Genomic DNA, 19,539 nt, shown 5'->3' with positions numbered 1-19,539 from the left:
GAGAAGCTGCTGAGCAGACTGCCTTCCTCCGCTCTCCGCTACATCCCCCTCCCGACGCCACACGGGCCTAATTAACACAAGCATCCACAGCGGACGCCCCTGCCGCACCACGAAACGTGAGCAGAAAGCGCGAGAACTAGAGCGCCCGAAAAAAACGGGAAGCCAGGCAGCTTTGCAAACACCATGCAGAGATGAAAGGCCTAGCGATCAATACCTGTCTGCACCCTTTGACGATGTCAGAAAGAAAAAAGCTGTGTTTAACAGAAAAAGAAATAATGGCGAAACGATGGCGATTAAAACAAGGAAAGAAAAAAAAAAAGAGCGAGACAGAAATCAAGTGCCATTACACAAGAGGGTTGGCAACCCAGGCTACGGAGAGCTTTTGCCTCGCCTTCATCCGCTGCCTTTCATAGTTAATTCCCCCTTCGCTGCAAAGTAATTGACAATCTCTAATAAAGAATGGGTTTCAAAGGCTGCTGGCAGGGAGGGAAAGTGACAGGCTGCTCTGTGTAAATCAGCTCTCTCTGAAGAGCTCCGGCTGCGAGGGGAGGGGAGCCTGAGAAACGTCCCCTCGCTTAGATTACACACTGCATCTGATGAAAGCGCCCGCCACTTGTTTTCATCTCTCCCCTCTGGATTGCTCTCGCTGCCTTGCTTTCTTTCGCTCGTACTGCTTTTGATTCACATCGAGTCGTCGAGAGCAGGAGCAGGAGCAGGCATGAGCGACAATGGAGGAGTGAAGGCTTCCACGTACTTCCTGCAAAATGAAATTCGCGAAGGCTGCACGAAGCCAAACGAGCTTATGACCTTGCACAATTTCTGCAAATTCAATTGCCTATCCACTACGCTCCGACCAATCACAGCTGGCATGTTGTGTAGCGTCTTTGTCTGCAGTCCCCCAGATCCATATGCACAACACGATGAGCAAAGTCTCTGTGCAATGGCACAGCTGTTCTGTTTTCTTCACAATTACGTCAAGTAATTAACAATTCGGTTAAGATTAGTCTTCATAGTTTGTAGGCATTAAGCTCCTGACCAATCAAAGTTTTTGGGTTTGTTGCACAGTATATTTATTTTTGGAATTTGCAAAGCTTCTATGTGTGCGGCATGGCGAGTGAAGTCCCTGCACAATGTCTGCAGCTATTTGTTTTCTTTGGAATTGCGTCACATTGTTCGCCAAAGCCAAGGAAGTATGCAGAAGCCTTAAACTTGAAGCTTCTGACCAATGGTAGGAGTTTTTGTTTAGTGCCATCATCTGCAGAGTTTGCCCAGCTATCCTGTGCACAACATGGCGAGTGAAGTCTCTGCGCAATGTCTACAGCTATTGGTTTTCTTCGCAATTGTGTCACATTGTTCGCCAAAGCCAAGGAAGTATGCGGTAGGCTCAAACTTCAAGCTTCTAACCAATCGTAGGTGTTTTTGTTTAGTGTCATCATCTGCAGAGTTTACCCAGCTCTCATGTGCAAAACATGGAAAGCAAAGTCACACACACAGTGTCCGCCACAATCATATAAGCATCGTCTCTGCAAGAAGTATGTGGAAGCCTTAAACTTCCATCTTACGATCACAGGTGTTGTTGCGAAGTGCGTAGGTAGTGTTGCGCAGAATTTGCCCAGCTTCTATGGACACGAAACGGCGAGTGAAGTCTCTGCGTGACATTTTTAGTTGCAGAAGTCAATCTAACATGTTCTTCAAGAAGTATTCCAAGCCCTCGGATAGATGTCCTCTTTCCACTCGATGCTTTCAACATCTCTCTGACGGAATCTTCGATTGCTCCAGCATCGACACCCTTGCATTTCTCTTCTTCGTCACCCCTCCTCCATTTTTTCCTCTTCCTCCCCCTCAGTCTCCTCCTGGTCGGGGGATCAGTCCGGGAGCTGTGCCTGCATTTCTCAAGCACTGATTAGGGCAGGAAAGCAGCTCCCAAATGGCCATCCAAGCTCAACCTGCCAGCCTCATGACTCGCAGCGATTCACCATCGGCCAATTCAAACAGAGCCTACCTCCAGCAGCCACATTAGCACCCATGAGGAGACATTCGATCCCGGCAAACGGGAAGCGGCGACGCAGCTGGCCCGGTCGGGCCTGATGGGATTGGGTTGCCCTATCACGCTACAAAGGGAGCGAGGCGGATACTCTAGCTGAGGTTGACCTACGGTGCTACCTGTCTCTATAATAGCAGACAAGGGCTTTTCAAAAAGGGTCAAGCTGACAAGCTTTATAACACATCAGCTATCCATCCACAAGTATGAGTTTTTCGTAGGTTTTTCAGTACAAGCCGTAATGACTGTTTAAAACTGCTGTTTTTTTACATTGATGTATGTTTTTTTTCTTTATGGTGGGGATTGAGGAAGTTGTATATTTAAAAACTGACTATGTAGTAGAGGTGTGCCATATAGTATCGTACGTGATATCACTAAAAAATTTAATATTGTGCCATATCACCGACCCCTAATTATCACATCAGGGTACTACTTTTTTTGCCATTTTTAGCAAAAGAAAAATACAAACTGTACTCATTTCCCATTATATATCTACTAGAGACAGATTATATCTGTCCAGTATCATTTATTTTACTTTAATCCTGGATATATGGAGATATTTGGAGTGCATTATTAGTATCATGACATTCTGGATCATTGATTTCTGTTACAAATCTAATAAAAAAAAATTTTTAATATCTCAGTTAGCCATATCATATTGCAGGCAATAATAAAATTCTAAATAATTTTTCTAATTGAGTGTTTTGTCATATCACCAAAAGTATCGTTATCGTGAAAATACCATGAAATATCGTGATACTATTTTAGAGACATATCGCCCACCCCTACTATATAGTACTAAAAAAAAAAGAGGTTCTACTGTTGTTACCACTGTTTCTTGGCGCTAGAAAAGTTATATAATAATATAATCTGATGTAGAAATATATTTTCAGCAGGTTAGAAGATCTAAGAGCAATAATAATGATCTTTTTCCCAATTCTATCCTCTCAAATCCCACACAGCTTTTGTACTCAGCTAAAAAAAAAAAAAGTTCAGTTCAACAAGAGGACAGACATTTGCACGCAAACTATACATTTTCACCACTGTACCGTACTGTAAAAGCCATCATGTGGTCGAGATGTTAAAACGAAAACACACCAGCATTCACCACACTGGTGCTTATTTTAGTATGTGCCTACAAAGAGAGTAAAAAAAGTGTAGTCCACTTTAAGAAAAACGTTCCAGGCGAAAAGTTCATGCATGACACAGTGATGAATTTTCTGTACAAGGCAGAAGCAGTGTAGCATTATCTTAACAGCATCAATAAAGCATTGTATTCACACTTTGTATCCAGACTTTAAAACTACTTTCCATCTATAAAGATATGAAAATGCTTGCATGAGCATGAGAACTCTGTATAACACTTGCGCCAAACAGAGAGAGAATCTGCTTTTATAAAAAAGGACTCTATTAAAACAGTGGATGCATTTTTGCTCAGTGTGGCTCAGATCTGATTTTTTCATGACTGTGTGAATGTGCAATTTTTTTTTATTCACTTTCATATGTGGTCCTAAATCAGATACGTATCCAATCTATGGGCATGCAACATGTATGTAAACTGTCAAAATCAGAATTCATGCGTCTATTCTTTTTACACATGCTCTACATGCTTCTCTCTCATACACACAGATCTCTTGGTACAGCTGTTCAGCTATAGCTGCAAAAACAGCGAAAGCAAACCACCTGATCTTTTTTTCACCTCCTCGACCTGAACATGTACTTCAGATCAGCTGTTTGCGCTTCACTCCAGCAAAAGATGCTCCACATATGAACTGCTAAACACATTTATTTCCCTTTATAAACCTTTAAAAAGCTACGTGTCGTCTCTCAAATATAACGTTTTTTTGTTGTTGGTGAGGAAGGCGACGTTTTATACACGTATCAATGTGCGCATGTGAGGCGTTTCAGGCACATATTCGTTCACATTACACACAGATACAGCTCACTTACATTTGTGAATGTGAACCGTCAAGATAGACAAATGTGATCAGAGCAAAAATTCACATTTGAGCAATGCGGCTTGTAATGTGAACGTAGCCAAAAAGCTCTTATGAGAGTAGCTTTCGAGCCATACAGGCAATCATCTAAAGCAGTCACATGACAAAGTGGACCAATCACGCATCCTTACCCACTGAACCAGGACTGGGATTGCTTTTGCCTAAATTAACCAACACTCTCAGAGCAAGCATTGCAATGTCCCCCTAATAAATGTGTTTATTAAGCAGATATCGCACAGCAGTTCTAGTGTCACCAACTACAACAGCACAGTCAAAAAGGATAAAACAGTTTCCACACATACAAGTGTTGCATGCCCTAAATTATGACTGAAAGTAACAATATTTTTAACTAGAAAATAATTATACTGTTTTTTTTTATCTCCTAAAGGCAAGCTGCTATTAACTAATGAACCACTTTAACATTCCTGACCCCAGTGAAACCCAACAGCATGTAGCAATTAGTTTTTTTCCAATCATTGTTTGTAATATAATAAAAGTGGCATTTATCAGAATGGAGAAAGTGAACACACAGGTACAGAAAGATCGCTAAACTTTAATCACAGTATACCTGGAGGCTTGCAAAAAGAGCTCCAGCACCAGCATGCTGTCATCACCTGCGATTTCATCACAGCTAAACCACTGCTTTGCTGATTACGGCTGGTTCCTGGACAGCATACCACCATCCCCCATGGCGACAAGTGGTCAGAGCAGCACCGATAGGTGAGCTGGTGACTTATCTACAATGACACGCCACTCCTCAGCCAGTAGTGACGCACGGACAATGGCAGTCCGTTATTTGCCTGGGTAGCTTTGTGTCAAAATGTCATCCTAGTATGTTCCTTATTAAAATGGATTTCAAGTCCAAAAAAAAAAAACAATTGAAAAGGTTCTCAACCCAAAGAATGATTAAATGAATGAATACATGAAATTACACTTTTATAGCACCTTTCTAGAAACCCAAGGACGCTTTCCAAATCCCTTTTTTTATACACTCTCACAACCATTTATACACCAAACACTAGTGAGAAGCAGCACCCAATAGCGCACAGCAACAACTGGAAACAACAGTCCACCTGGAGGACTGGATTGGGCACTAATGCACTGGTCTTTATCTTTATCTTAATCTTTATCTGGGTAAAGTATTCAATTTTTCTGGGTCAATTTTAGAGTATCCAATTAGAGTATCCCTGATGTCAATGTTTTTGGACTGAGGAAAGATGGAAACTTCACCCAGGTAGGAACTTGAACCCAAGACCCCAGTGCTGGAAGGCGAACGTGCTAACCACTAAGCCACTGAGAAGAAAAAACAACCAAGACAGAGGCAAAGAGAACCAATAACTGCTAAAGATGTAACTTTGTATGTTCAACTCCCATTGGTCACTAATTTTTGGGAACTGGCTGACTGACACTTAAATAAACATAATAATCTGCCTGAATCTGTTTGGGTTACTCATTAACTCATCATTCACTGGTCTGTAACTAAACAATTACGCAATTTTATGAGTTGTTGCCATTTGTACTTGAACGCTTGCTTTGCTTTATATTGTATGACTATAAGGCAATCTTTCCCCTTCGTTATGGAACTCATGTTACAAAATGAACCAATCACACAACCCCACACATGGCACCAGGAGCAGATAGCTTCCACATTTGCAGCAAACCCCAGACCACTGATTTAAAAAAGAGAGGCACCTATGGGCCACTATGAACCAATTCTACACTTGACCAAATCTCCCAAACCTATGGATCAAGTAGACCTGGGTCTTTTAAAAAGCTCCAGTGTGAAAACATCCTCAGACCCAAAAGAACATCATGCCTATTTGTAGCCAACTGAGAAGCTTCATTACAGCTTCACAAGTAAAAATGGACCACCACCTGTGTCCCAGCAAGCATAGCTACTTAGTTTAGCCAGATATAAGATTAAAAAAGGAAACCTTGTTGGTGCCACAGCTTCTGTATGATCTAAAGGCCATCTCCACCTTAGGATTCATCCAGCTCTGCAAAATATCATCAAGTTTAGGCCCTTAATTACAGGAGAAGAACTTTCCTAACAAGCTATTTCTGAGTGGCTGGCTGGCAGTGAGAGGCTGGTTGTTCTATGTGGACAGCCACACCGAGTCGCAACGAGGCCGGCCTGTGTAATTGGATTGTGTGCTTGAGCTGCTGACCGAAATAGAAATTCACAGGGAGTTCCAAATGATGGGAATCAAGACCCCTGAGAGGTCAGCCAGGCTCTCTCTCAGCAAAATGTCAGGAGCCGGGGCCACTCAGAAAAGCAGCAGGGCTTTAATTCCTAACATTACATTACATTACATTACATTTGGCAGACGCTTTTGTCCAAAGCGACTTACAATAATGAAGTGCAAATAATAGAAGAGGTTAAGTACAAAAATAATAGAAGTTAAAAATAAATAACGACACGCAACACATTTTAAGGAGAGCTTTTTTCACTGTAGGACCAAATAGATACTTGGATACTATGGCCGTGCCATACCGGTCTGCACCGGTGAAGACCTGTTAGCCTGGTTACAGTTTCTTTTTCCATTTACTGTGTTGCTCAATAAAAAGCAGTACGTGCACAGTGTCTTGAGGCTTTTGTCGACTGTGAAGGATGGAAACTCCACCCAGATAGGGACTCCAGTACCGGAAGGTGAACGTGCTAACCACTAAGCCACTGTGATGATAACAACCAAGACAGAGGCAAAGAGAACCAATAACTGCTAAAGATGTAACTCTGTATGTCCAACTTCACTGGTCACTGATTTTTTGGGAACTGGCTGACTGACTCAAAATTTGAGGAATTTTCACACTTAAATAAACATAGAAGTCTGCCTGAATACGCTTGGGTAACATGCTTATTTAGGCCTGTCACAATAACTATGTTTTCGACTTTTATGTTTGCCGTAAAAAAGCTTTTCTTTAGTGGCGCTTTAAAAGGACAATATTATAATTTATCGCAATAATTTCTGGGACAATATATCGTCCTAAAAATTATGTTATCGTGACAGGCCTACGCTCATTATCACTGGTCTGTAACTAAACAACTTAGCAATTTTATGAGTTGTTGCCATTGAACACTTTCCTACATTATCCTACATTACTACCGACATCGATCATGTCGGTAATGCAGTCTTAGTATGCTAGTGCCCAAGCAATGTTGGCGGTCCCCAGAATGGGTCCCGCGGAAAGGTTTTGTGATCCAAAATATGGTTAGATAGTTGTGCCGAGACAAGTTTGTGCAAAAGTCACCAGAACTGTTAAGGCCTTTGTAATTCTAACTTGCCGGTCACCTATGCTCCCAGCCAATCACAAATGCCGTCACACAGTGACTTCGACTGCAGAGCTTGCCTAGCATTTACGTGTATAACATTACGAGCAAAATCTGCAGCTGTTTACTTTCTTCGTAATCTCAAATTCAGCTTTTTTTTTTTTGCTGCAACCAAGCGAACGTAGTCCCCTCAAGAAGCCTGCTCAGGTCTTGGTGTTCCGACATAATCTGTTACCCTCCAAAGGCAAAGTAGCCATAAATATCCACGTCCCTTGCCCAGCCTACTAGGCTACCGATAAAGTTGAGCTAAGTGGCAAACACTGCCGCTCGGAAAAGCAGTGTCCTGAAATCTCGCACAGCAGCAGACCTTTACTTGGGGTAACCTTCCAATCAGCATTCTCTGCATGAGCCCGGCACCGAGAGCACTTTGATACTGCCCTCGCACACTCAGATAAGCACCAGAGAGGAAGAAATGAAACATTTCCCACTTCTTTCATCTCGATTCCCATGATGCGCATCTCAATAAAGCAGGCAGGCAACTCGAGTCATATTTAACTTTGTCCGCTGAGAAGCAGAGAGGCGAACCGGCAGGCTGGATGACGGAACCCGCAGGACATGAATTCTCAGAGAGAGAGAGAAAAAGAGAGAGACAGAGGTGTAGATAGATAGGTAGAGGGCTTTATAGCCTTTATGTCACAGATCATTTCCCGACAGTTCAGAGAGAGCGGGTGAGGAAATAGTGTTTTGAAGAACCTTTGGCCTTACATACGGCTGCACCTCCAGAAGCCATACAGGGTGCTAGACTGATTTATCAGAAGAAGTGGATGAGACAGCCAGTCAGCTACATATCCCACTTCTTTAGGAGGAACAGGGTTAAGCATACCAGACCAAGTGACTCAAATTAAATGAGAAATTTTTACACTATAATGCACACCTAATTGAATAGCGCATTATGCAACACTAGTAAGGAATAGGGGTTTCGATTCAGCAGGTCTCACTGCTGGGTGGCAAGGCCTGTAAATCTATGCTAAGTTAAGTAAACAAAACTGCAATTCTTAAAAAAAAAAAACATTTTCTTTTAAAGTCAAACGAGCGCTGGATGTTAATCTACACAGAGTTTCCTCCTGAAAACTGTTTATTGGGTGCATTAGCATTAGCACCCTAATTGCTAGCACAAGCTGTGGTTAGCAGCTGACGCCACCCGACAACGGTACACTGAAAAAACCCTGAGTGTTCCAGTGTAAGCCAGGGTGATATTAGCTAGCAGTTCATCCCACGTAGCTTGTTTTAACACAGTAAACACTAAAGCTACAGTCAGATTTACTTACCTCTGAGCTAATGCTAATGCTGCTCCAGCAGTGCTAGCCGGGGTTAGCAGCAGGCTACAGGCCAATACTTCTCACCTTTGAACGGTGAAAGAGCTAGCGCTTAGCATGGTTAGCAGCTAATGCTAATGCTGTTTCAGCTCTGGTGCTGGAGAACTATCATACATAAATCATACATAAGGTGCATTGATAATATTGGGAAAATTAAAGGATTGTAAGTGCGCCTTAAGTGAATTAAATTAATAAATTATATTTCATGGCTGATAAATGCTTTTCATATGGTTGATAGAACATCAGTTGGTAAAATGATCAAGAAGTGTTGATCACCCAAGAGGATGCCTTCAGAATGCTCACAACTTTCATATGGCAAGGCAGAGGTCATGTGATAGATGGAAATAATACGATACAATCTGTATACACATAAAACAATGTTCTCTTTCAAGCATTCATTCGGTATCTCACTATGGGATACGCCCCTCTCGCGTATTCCTCAGAAGCACTCTAACATTACGCCAGCCCTTACTGGCTGGCCAGGTCTGACGTCCGCGGGGGGAGGCACCCCCTATAAAAGCAGGTGCCCGAGCGGCAGAACGTCATTCAAACATCTCTTCTCGCTCAGAAGCGACTCAAGTCGACGCTGCCAAGGAATTACGCTACTGTCCACAGAGCAGAGCTAACCACTCGCTCGCCGGGCGCTAATTCCTAACTACGGCGACATTCGACACAATTAAGATAGGCTTGTCTCCAAACAACTATCTAACCAGTCTGTCTCCAAACAGTGGTCAACACTCAGTGCAACTCGCTAGTCACCAAACTAGAGTACGCTGAACCCTATATCCTGTGCTATCGGCTAGCTTGTCACCAAACATTAGCCTTAGCCAACTACACTTAGCCGGAAAGCTAAGAGTTACTTTAGCTGCAAAGCTAACTAGCAATGGCTTCTCTTTCTCCCTCAGAGAGAGATGAGAAGCTGGGGCGGCTATGCTCATGTGGGAACAATATTTCTGCAAGAGATACTCACCCCTGCTGCAATGAGTGCCTCGGGCTGCAACACGCCCAAGACGCACTAGCCCCCACGGGTTCTTGCATCCACTGCGCCCGCCTGCCCATGAAAAGTCTCCGTCGTCGACTAGCACGCCATGCTAGTTTGACCGATCGAGACCCCATGATGGCGGCGCCTCCAGCTCCCGAGGGTCAACCTCAGGTGTCTGCAGCCAGTACCAGTGCAAACTGGGCCGAGCACATGGATGAAGTATCTCCGTTGCTCGACGAGCTCGGCTGCATGCGCGAGGAGCGGGATGAACTCCTCGACGCGGAGCTGGATTCACTGGACGGTTCGGACAACATCCTCCCCTACGAGGACGATGACGATCCGTTCCTTCCACCGACGGAGGCAGCAATGCCTCAAGCCCCTCGCGAGTGTAGCTCAGGCGCGGAAGGCGAGGTCGGTGGTTCCCCAGCTGCTGGTGCGAGCCTGCACGACGTATGCAAGCGCGCCGCAGGAAAACTGGGCATTCCATGGCCCAGCGCTCTGCCCGAGAAGGCCGGTTCTCGGTATGAAGGCAAGCGCTTACCCAGGGTGAAAAGTATGGAGAGACAGGTTCTTCCGCTATTCCCCGAGTGCCTGGAAGAAATGACCCGCACCTGGCCGAAACCTTTCTCATCGAAAAACCCGGTCCTGGGCGGTGCTACGCTGGACTGCGCAGAAATGGAGGCGAATGGACTGTCCAATCTGCCGCAGGTGGAGCCGCTGGTCGCTCACCACCTCCATCCTGGCCAGAAAGCCTTCATGACCACATCCGCGCCTAGCTTCCCGTCAAAGGCGGACGGATTCCAGTCCTCCATGACCGACAAGGCATACAGATCCGTTGCCCTCGGTGTGCGAGCTCTGAACGCATCGTCTATGCTGATGGCGTATCAGGCTGAGCTTCAGGAGGAGATGGCCGGAACCACGGAGCACAAGCTCTGGGACGAGATGTGCGTGGTGACCGACTTATGCCTTCGCCTACATCGCTGTGCTGTCCAGGCTTCAGGAAGGGCGATGAGTATCATGGTCACGCAGGAGAGAGCGCGCTGGCTCAACTTGTCTAGCCTCTCACACCGCGAAAAAGTCCAGCTTCTGGATGTTGCTGTGGATCCAAAGGGCTTGTTCGGCCCCGCTATGGCTGCTATGCAACGCCGCTGTGAGGAAAAGAAGCGGGAGGGTGAGGCTCTGCAAACCTGTCTGCCCAGGAAAGTGCACCCACCTCCTGCCTCAGCGCCCCGCCCATCCTTTGCACAAGCGGTAGCGCGTGCTCCGCTTGGCTACAGGATTCCAAAGCGACCCACCCCACCACAGCCCAGACCACCAGCAAAACCCAAAGCTGAGAGTGGAGGAGCATGGGGTAACAAGCCAGCTGCACCAGTGGACCAGCACGGAAGCCGACAAGCGCCGCCTCGCGCCCGCCTGGGCAAGAGGGCCTCGCAGGCAACCTAACTCGCTGCCGGGGGAGGGAAAGCGTGTTTGCCAGACACACGCCCCTCTCCCACTGGGGGACCAGTCCCTAGAGCCTGCAGTTGCGGCTCACAGTTCAGAAGTGTGGGACTTTGTTCAGTTCAGAAAACCCCTGTCCACTGTCAAAAACACACTGTGTTCAACAAAAATAAAATTGTACCCCATTGTGCAACCAGGCCACGGGCCGAGGGCACTTCAAAACAAAAATACCCTATTGTTGAAAAACATAAGGAACACTGTGCACTTAGCGGCGCAGGGCCACATAAGCTCTGTACCAGAGCCGGCCACGCGCGCATGCGCAGCTGCCAGAGCGAGGCAGTGCTGCCCTCCACTAGAGGGCAGCAGTGCTCCACTGGTGGCGCTGCAGCCAGCTGTAACACAGCGAATAGCGCGCTGGCGCGCGTGTATCGCGTCGCAATGGGTGCTCAGAACTGTGGAGAAAGGGTACAGGCTCCAATTTTCACACACCCCCCCTCGATTCTCAGACATAATATGGTCACAGGCGAGGGGAAATGCTGCCAGTTTTCTAGAAGCAGAGATAGCCTCTCTTTTAGAGAAAGGAGCGATTCAAGTAGTACCTCCAACGCAGAGCCGGAGCGGCTTCTACTCGAGGTATTTTATAGTTCCCAAAAAGGGAGGGGGCATGAGACCTATACTGGACCTGAGAGCGTTAAACAAACACCTCAGACAGTACAAATTCCGGATGCTGACTCACTCAGCACTGCTAAAGTTTGTACGCCCAGACGATTGGTTCACCACCATCGATCTAAAAGATGCATACTTTCACATTCCCATTTACCCTCCCCACAGAAAGTTTCTCAGATTCGCCTTTCAGGGGAGGACATACGAGTATATGGTACTCCCGTTCGGCCTCTCTCTGAGCCCGCGCGTTTTTGTCAAATGCACAGAAGCAGCGATAGGGCCGCTCAGGGCGAATGGAATTCGTCTGGCAACGTATTTGGACGACTGGCTTTTGGCTGCAAAGTCAAAGGAAGAAGCCGTGACACACACCGAATACTTAATGAGACACCTCTCATGGCTGGGGTTTCAAATCAACTTGGCCAAAAGTGTGCTGAACCCCAGCCAGTCAGTAACTTTCATCGGACTGTCCCTAGACTCAGTGGCGATGAGAGCTCGGCTTTCCCCAGACAGAGTAGAGGCATTTCAGGCATGCCTCGCCCAGTTTCGAAGGGGAAATTATGTGGAGCTGAGGATGTGCTACAGACTTTTGGGTCTGATGGCGTCAGCATTGGCTGCTATTCCCCTAGGGAGGCTACATATGAGGGGGTTTCAGCGCTGGGTGGCGAAACTCGGTCTGGACCCGCGAATGTACGCACGCAGGAAAATTATTGTGTCAGCTCAGGGTGCGCGGACACTGCGACTGTGGAAGCATCCGCGCTTCCTGTCACAGGGCGCACCGTTAGGCACGATCAGTGCCAGAAAAGTAATCACTACCGATGCGTCTCTATGGGGATGGGGTGCCACCCACGAAGGGAGGTCGGTAAATGGACAGTGGAGTCCGAGCTTACGCTTGGCTCATGTAAATGTTCTGGAGCTCAGGGCAGTATGCCTGGCTCTACGTCATTTTCTTCCGTATGTGGAAAACTCTCATGTGTTGGTCCGTACGGACAACACGACTGTGGTGGCTTACATCAACAAGCAGGGGGGCTTACGCTCCCTACAACTTCACAGGCTAGCACACAGACTGATTATCTGGAGCAATGCCAACCTCCTCTCACTCAGAGCAACGCATGTGCCGGGAGTGTCAAATCGAGGGGCGGACCTACTCTCCAGGGGCCACCCTCGCTATGGGGAGTGGAAACTTCACCCAGACGTGGTGAATATGGTCTGGAAGCGGTACGGTCTCCCAGCAGTGGATCTGTTCGCATCCAGGGAGAACGCACAGTGCCACCAGTTTTTCTCACTGAAGGACAGGGATGCTCCGCTGGGAGTGGACGCGCTGGCACACGAGTGGCCGCGTGCCCTCCTTTACGCTTTCCCTCCACTAGCTCTGATATCCCCTACTCTAATCAGAGTGAGAGAGGCGGGTCTATCAGTTATTCTGATAGCACCGAATTGGCCACAAAAGACTTGGTTAGCGGAGATAACGCAGATGCTTTACGCTCAACCATGGCCCCTCCCACTGCGCAGGGATCTGCTCTCGCAGGCGCGGGGAGAAATCTTTCACCCTCACCCAGAGCGCCTAGCTCTCTGGGCTTGGCCCGTGAAGGGTTAAATTTGACGTCATGTGGGCTGCCTCAGAATGTAGTAGCTACCATCCAAAGTGCTAGGGCACCGTCCACACGCACTTTGTATCATGCTAAGTGGCGTGTGTTTGACGATTGGTGTACTGACACAGATGAAGTGCCATACCAATGCTCTGTAAGGAGTGTTTTGTTATTTTTACAAACACTTCTTGAAAATGGTAGAGTTTTTTCCACTATCAAAGTGTATCTAGCTGCTATTTCTGCGTGTCACGTAGGACTTAATGGCAAAACGTTGGGGCAACACCCCCTCATTTGTCGATTTATGCGCGGGGTGCGTCGCTTGCGCCCTGTATCAAAACCTTTATCTCCTAAGTGGGATTTGCCTCTGGTACTAGAGGCTTTATCCGGACCTCCATTCGAACCTTTACTGGAGGTGGATTCGAAGATGCTTTCACTTAAAACAGCACTGCTTATGGCGCTCGTGTCTGCCAAACGAGTTGGCGACTTACACGCCTTTTCAGTGCATTCTTCGTGTATGCAATTTGGTCCAGGTGACTCTAACGTTTCTCTGCGACCTAACCCAGCGTACATTCCTAAGGTTATGGACACGTCTTATTCGTGTCTTCCGTTGGAGCTCACTGCTTTTCACCCACCGCCGTTTTCGTCTCCGGAACAGCAGCGGTTACATATGCTATGTCCTGTGCGCGCTTTGAGAGCGTATCTGACCAGGACCATGTCATTCAGGAAATCAGATCAACTATTTATTTCCTGGTCCGGGTCTCATAAGGGCAAGCCCATTACAAAACAGCGTCTCTCACACTGGATTGTAAAAGCTATAGGCTTGGCCTATTCAGCAAAAGGGTTGAACCCCCCCGATGGTCTGTGTGCGCATTCTACGAGGGGTATTGCCACATCATGGGCTCTTTTTAAAGGGGTGTCCTTACAAGAGCTATGTGCGGCCGCTTGTTGGTCATCACCTACAACCTTTATGAGGTTCTACAGGCTTGACGTTACTTCATCACGTTTGGCTCATGCTGTTTTGAGCACTAGCTCAGCGCTGGCTCAAGACGCGCCAGTCTGATGTCAGGTCAAGCAGCGTCTAGGTTGGCTTGTCCGGCAATACGGGAGTAAGCATATCCCATAGTGAGATACCGAATGAATGCTTGAAAGAGAACTTTAGGTTACGACCGTAACCCCGGTTCTCTGATAGCATGAGTGAGGTATCTCACCGGACCACCCTTCTTGCAATGAGCGAGAAGAGATAGCTAACTTTGAATGACGTTCTGCCGCTCGGGCACCTGCTTTTATAGGGGGTGCCTCCCCCCGCGGACGTCAGACCTGGCCAGCCAGTAAGGGCTGGCGTAATGTTAGAGTGCTTCTGAGGAATACGCGAGAGGGGCGTATCCCATAGTGAGATACCTCACTCATGCTATCAGAGAACCGGGGTTACGGTCGTAACCTAAAGTTTTTTTTTCTTTGCCCCATCAAAAAAAAAAAACAACAACAACAATATTTAAAGACAATATTTAAAATTACAGACCAAACCACTGTCATGAACTCTCTGTCTGTGAAACATGCTGTTAATACATTGCTGATACACTAATACACAGTGCTACAGTGAAGCTGAAAACTCTGACTCTGCTACTTTTCTCGAAAAAGTAAAAGGCACTAGTGCACAGGCTGCAGTTGGATGCTCTGGTGCTGGACATAATGTACTAAACTATGCGCTCTTTTGACCCCGGACTCATTTTCCTCCACCTCTGATTCCCCCGACATGCTTTTCACTTTGAACTCAGCTAATGCTACTGTGGCGTATTCCCAGGCCGGATTAGTCACTCTTTAATGCTGCTGCGTGTTCTTGATAAAAGCATCTCTGTGACAAATTGTGTTCTTCACTCAGATTATTAGTATTATTATTCAGCAGCAGTGTTCAGCTCTGTTCTAAAGCCCAGTGTGTCTATATAACATCCTCAGGAGTACACACTCAACTAGTGCTCAGCTCTAATGCTCTGTAATGGGCTTCTGTTTCTGTTCAACACACCTTTACCTTCCCTTACCCACATTAAACACATACATTATTACAGAATAAGTGTTGGTTAAAATCATTTCTATAAATTTCTGATTTCTATTCACTACCTGATTTTATTTTGGTTCATTTTTGGAGGTAAACAAGATTTGATCTGCAGGTGTTATTATTCTGTACTAAGGTAGTTATACAGAGCAATACAGAGAATACCTATATTTAAAAATATGTATTATTTAAAACCTAATTAAAAGACATAGGACAGGGTGTCAGGCTACATTAAAACACATTGTAGTTTTATCCTTATAGTGATGAGAGGTATGCATATTTAAAACACATTAGTGCTATTTGAAGTAGGACACAATTGTATAGTATTGTAGAGTCAAACTAGGGCTGGGCGACGATTTACCATTTAAAGCTATTGTTTTCTTTACATTTCATTAAAAAAAATAAAAATAGTTATGAATATTAAGCAGACCCCTTCAACCTTACATGCAGCTTTTATATTAAACACAGTTCAAACATAACATGCTTGTATTTCAGTTAACGGAAAGTGTCAAATATGAAAACTACTGCCACATAAAAAAAAAAAAAGAGTTCTTTACAGGTTTTTGACAGATGTTCAATCTCGATTATTCCACTTCAAAAAAATCATCTTAAAACAATTTTATCAAATAAATTAGATTAACCTTCCAGCCATAAGTTAAACTGTTTTTTTATAATATTTAGCTGTTTAAGATTTTGCTAATAAAATTTAAGTTTTTTTTCAGGTGATGACAGTCTAAATTGTGAACCTAGGTGATGTTAACAGATAAAGTAAGATTATACGATGATCATACTTGGCTACATTTATAATGCCTCTTCTGTCATGTAATACCTGGTAACTAAAACAGAATAAAGGACCGTGCTGGGTCTCATCACCAAAGGCGACGTGTCAGCATACAGAGAGGAGGTGCAGCGGCTGACAGACTGGTGTACAGTCAACAACCTTCACCTGAATGTGGACAAGACAAAGGAAATGGTTGTTGACTTCAGGAGAGCACAACACACCCACTCTCCACTCAACATCGACGGGTCCTCTGTGGAGATTGTTAAGAGCACCAAGTTCCTTGGTGTCCACTTAGCAGATAACCTTACCTGGACCCTGAACACCAGCTCTACAGCCAAGAAAGCCCAGCAGCGTCTCTACTTCCTCCGGAAGCTGAGAAAGGCCCGTCTTCCTCCACCCATCCTCACACTCTTCTATAGAGGGACCATTGAGAGCATCTTGAGCAGCTGCATCACTGCCTGGTTTGGGACCTGCACCGTCTCTGACCGCAAGACCCTCCAGCGTATTGTGAGGACAGCTGAGAGGATCATCGGCGTCTCTCTCCCCTCCATCACGGACATTTACACCACCCGCAGCATCCGCAAAGCAACCAGCATTGTGAATGACCCCACTCATCCCTCACACAAACTATTCTCCCTCCTGCCTTCGGGAAGAAGGTACCGCAGCATCCGGTCCAGCACGACCAGATTCTGCAACAGCTTCTACCCCCAAGCCATCAGACTCCTCAACTGCAGAGACTGAACTGATGGTTTTTCTGTACATGCACACACTGTCACTCTTACCCCACTTACCGCAGAAAATGGAAAGCACTAAAAACCCTACTACCTCACTGGACTCTATTGCACACTGTGTAATAGAGTAATTACTACCTCACCTGGTCTTTTTTGCACACTGCATAATTTGCACACTGTCTTGATATTTATTATTCTTTGTCTGTATTGTGTTGTATTGTCTGTCTGCACTTTTGTTCTGTCTACACTGTGTTTATGTGCACCATGGTCCCTGGAGGAACGTTGTTTCGTTTCACTGTGTACTCTGTATATAGCTGAAAGGACAATAAAAACCACTTTGACTTTGACTTGACTTTGACTTTTTTGGATCCACCCCATATGCTTGCAGGAGAGCATAAAACCTGTGTCTGTAACACAGATAAATCACCCTGAGACACCAGAGCTTTTTTAAGATAAATTTTATGTTTTTAATCAAATGACCATATATCTAATACACAATACAGAGGGGCTTTTATATATTTTATTTTGTGTACTGGAGGCACCTTCAGATCACTGGATTACACTCCCGCTAATCTTTTGGTCTTTATCACCACAGCGTCCAACCTACACCTCTTAAATCACAAGACCGTTTCCCTGGCAACGATTATTCATCAATTAAACACTTAAAGGAAGTGAAGAGCAGGCAGCTCTCAGCGCTTCAGGGGCCGCACTCATCCTCAGCTGATGTCCCAATCAGCACCATTCAATAAATCAGCTTTAATAGCTCGACTCCTCCCCCCACACAACCAACCAGCAAGCACTGACATTTACTACACACATCACACCAGACAGAGACAGAGAGAATACCGGTAGAGAGACACATAGAGGCAGAAGGAAAAGAGAACGGACGCAGGGGAAGAGAGACAGAGTGAGGCAGAGGCACAAAGACAGAAGGAAACGTTGACAGACACAAAGGCAAAGAGCGACAGATTTAAAGAGAAACAGAGAGAGATACAGAATAAGTAAGACAAGCAAAGAAAGGTCATGGAGAAGCAGAAGCAAAGAAATTCAGAGGCAGAGACACAAAGGTAGAAGGACAGACAAAATCAGAAGCGGAGACACAGAGGCAGAAGGACAGACAGAAGCAGAAGCGGAGACACAGAGGCAGAGGGACAGACAGAAGCAGAAGCTGAGACACAGAGGCAGAGGGACAGACAGAAGCAGAAGCTGAGACACAGAGGCAGAGGGACAGACAGAAGCAGAAGCTGAGACACAGAGGCAGAGGGACAGACAGAAGCAGAAGCTGAGACACAGAGGCAGAAGGACAGACAGAAGCAGTAGCTAAGGCAGAGAAGCAGAGAGACAGAGAGGCACAAGAACAGACAGTCGCAGAAGCTGAGACACAGAGGCAGAGAGATATGGGAAGAAGGACAGACAGAAGCAGAAGCTGAGGTACAGAGGCAGAGAGGCACAAGAACAGACAGTCGCAGAAGCCAGTACACGGTGGCAGAAGGACAGACAGAATCAGAAGCAGAGACCTGAGACACAGAGCCAGAGACACAATGGCAGAAGGGCATACAGGAGCAGAAGCTGAGACACAGACAGAGAGACAGAGAGGCACAAGAAAACAGTCGCAGGAGCTGAGACACAGAGGCAGAGAGACATGGGAAAAAGGACAGATAGAAACAGAAGCTGAGACCAAGAGGCAACAAGACACAGATGCAGGAGGACAGACAAGCTGAGACACAGAGGGAGAGGGACAGACTGAAGCAGAACTACAGAGGCAGCGAGACACAGAGGCAGAAGGACGGACTGAAGCAGAGACACAGAGGAAAATAGACACAGAGGCAGAAGGAGAGTAAAGCAGAAGCTGAGACACAGATAAAGAAGAACAGACAAACCCAGAAGCTGTGAGACCGAGGCAGAGAAGCACAGAGGCTGAATGACAGAGGCAAAAACAGAGGCAGAGAGAAAGACACAGGCAAAGAGTGAGGAAGAGGGACAGGCATATGAAAACCAAAGAGGCACAGACGAAGAGGTAAAGGTAGCGAGAGAAGCAGCAAGACACACAGAGGCAGAAAGAGAGGCAGAAGGACAAGAAGATACACACGCAGAGGAAAAGAGGCAGAGATGCACAACAACAGATTGTCATGTTGAGAAAGAGAGCGAGGCAGAGGAACACAAAAGCCAAAAGCACAGCCAGAGAGAAACAGATACAGATGGAGAATCAAAGATTCTTCAGACAAAGATACTGAGAGAAAGTGAGAAAAGGTCTCTTGGAAGATCCTTCAAATAAACTGTTTTGAAAAAAAAAATCTTTTTACTGTGATGCTTTTGAGAAACTCTGTATAGCCCTGTGTTGTATATAATTATAGCGCTCAGATAAATTATAATAATAAAGGGAATTGAATCTTGTGCTCAGAAGTGATTTCACATTATCAAACTGTAAACCTATAACCCACAGTCTGAGCACACAGAGCAAATATCACTATATTAATATTATATGAACACCAGGCACAGATTCAAGTGCTACTTACTTTTTGTTGATACCTTTACATCAAATGAAATTTTATGGATCTTTATAGCCCCGTGTTCCCACACCCAGCAGAGCGAGGGATCAGCGCTGAAATATTGTGGAAAAGCAC

The 19,539-nt window shown here is 45.8% G+C and overlaps 2 protein-coding genes across 3 annotated transcripts in view; one reads left to right on the top strand and one right to left on the bottom strand.

Moving 5' to 3' along the window:
* Positions 1-19,539, bottom strand: part of znf609a (zinc finger protein 609a) — a 185,003-nt gene that overhangs the window by 128,894 nt on the left and 36,570 nt on the right. The gene's annotated exons all lie outside the window — the stretch shown is intronic.
* On the top strand, positions 9,566-13,455 carry LOC125799099 (uncharacterized). Its single transcript, XM_049475062.1, has 2 exons — positions 9,566-11,081; positions 11,302-13,455. The coding sequence occupies exons 1-2, from the start codon at positions 9,566-9,568 to the stop codon at positions 13,359-13,361; spliced, it is 3,576 nt and encodes a 1,191-aa protein (XP_049331019.1). The 3' UTR covers positions 13,362-13,455.

The sequence above is a fragment of the Astyanax mexicanus genome, chromosome 2 (genome assembly GCF_023375975.1).
Source record: "Astyanax mexicanus isolate ESR-SI-001 chromosome 2, AstMex3_surface, whole genome shotgun sequence".
Taxonomy (NCBI): Eukaryota; Metazoa; Chordata; class Actinopteri; order Characiformes; family Acestrorhamphidae; genus Astyanax; species Astyanax mexicanus.
The sequence above is the reverse complement of the archived record's forward strand: the minus strand, read 5'-3'. Positions and strand labels throughout refer to the sequence as shown.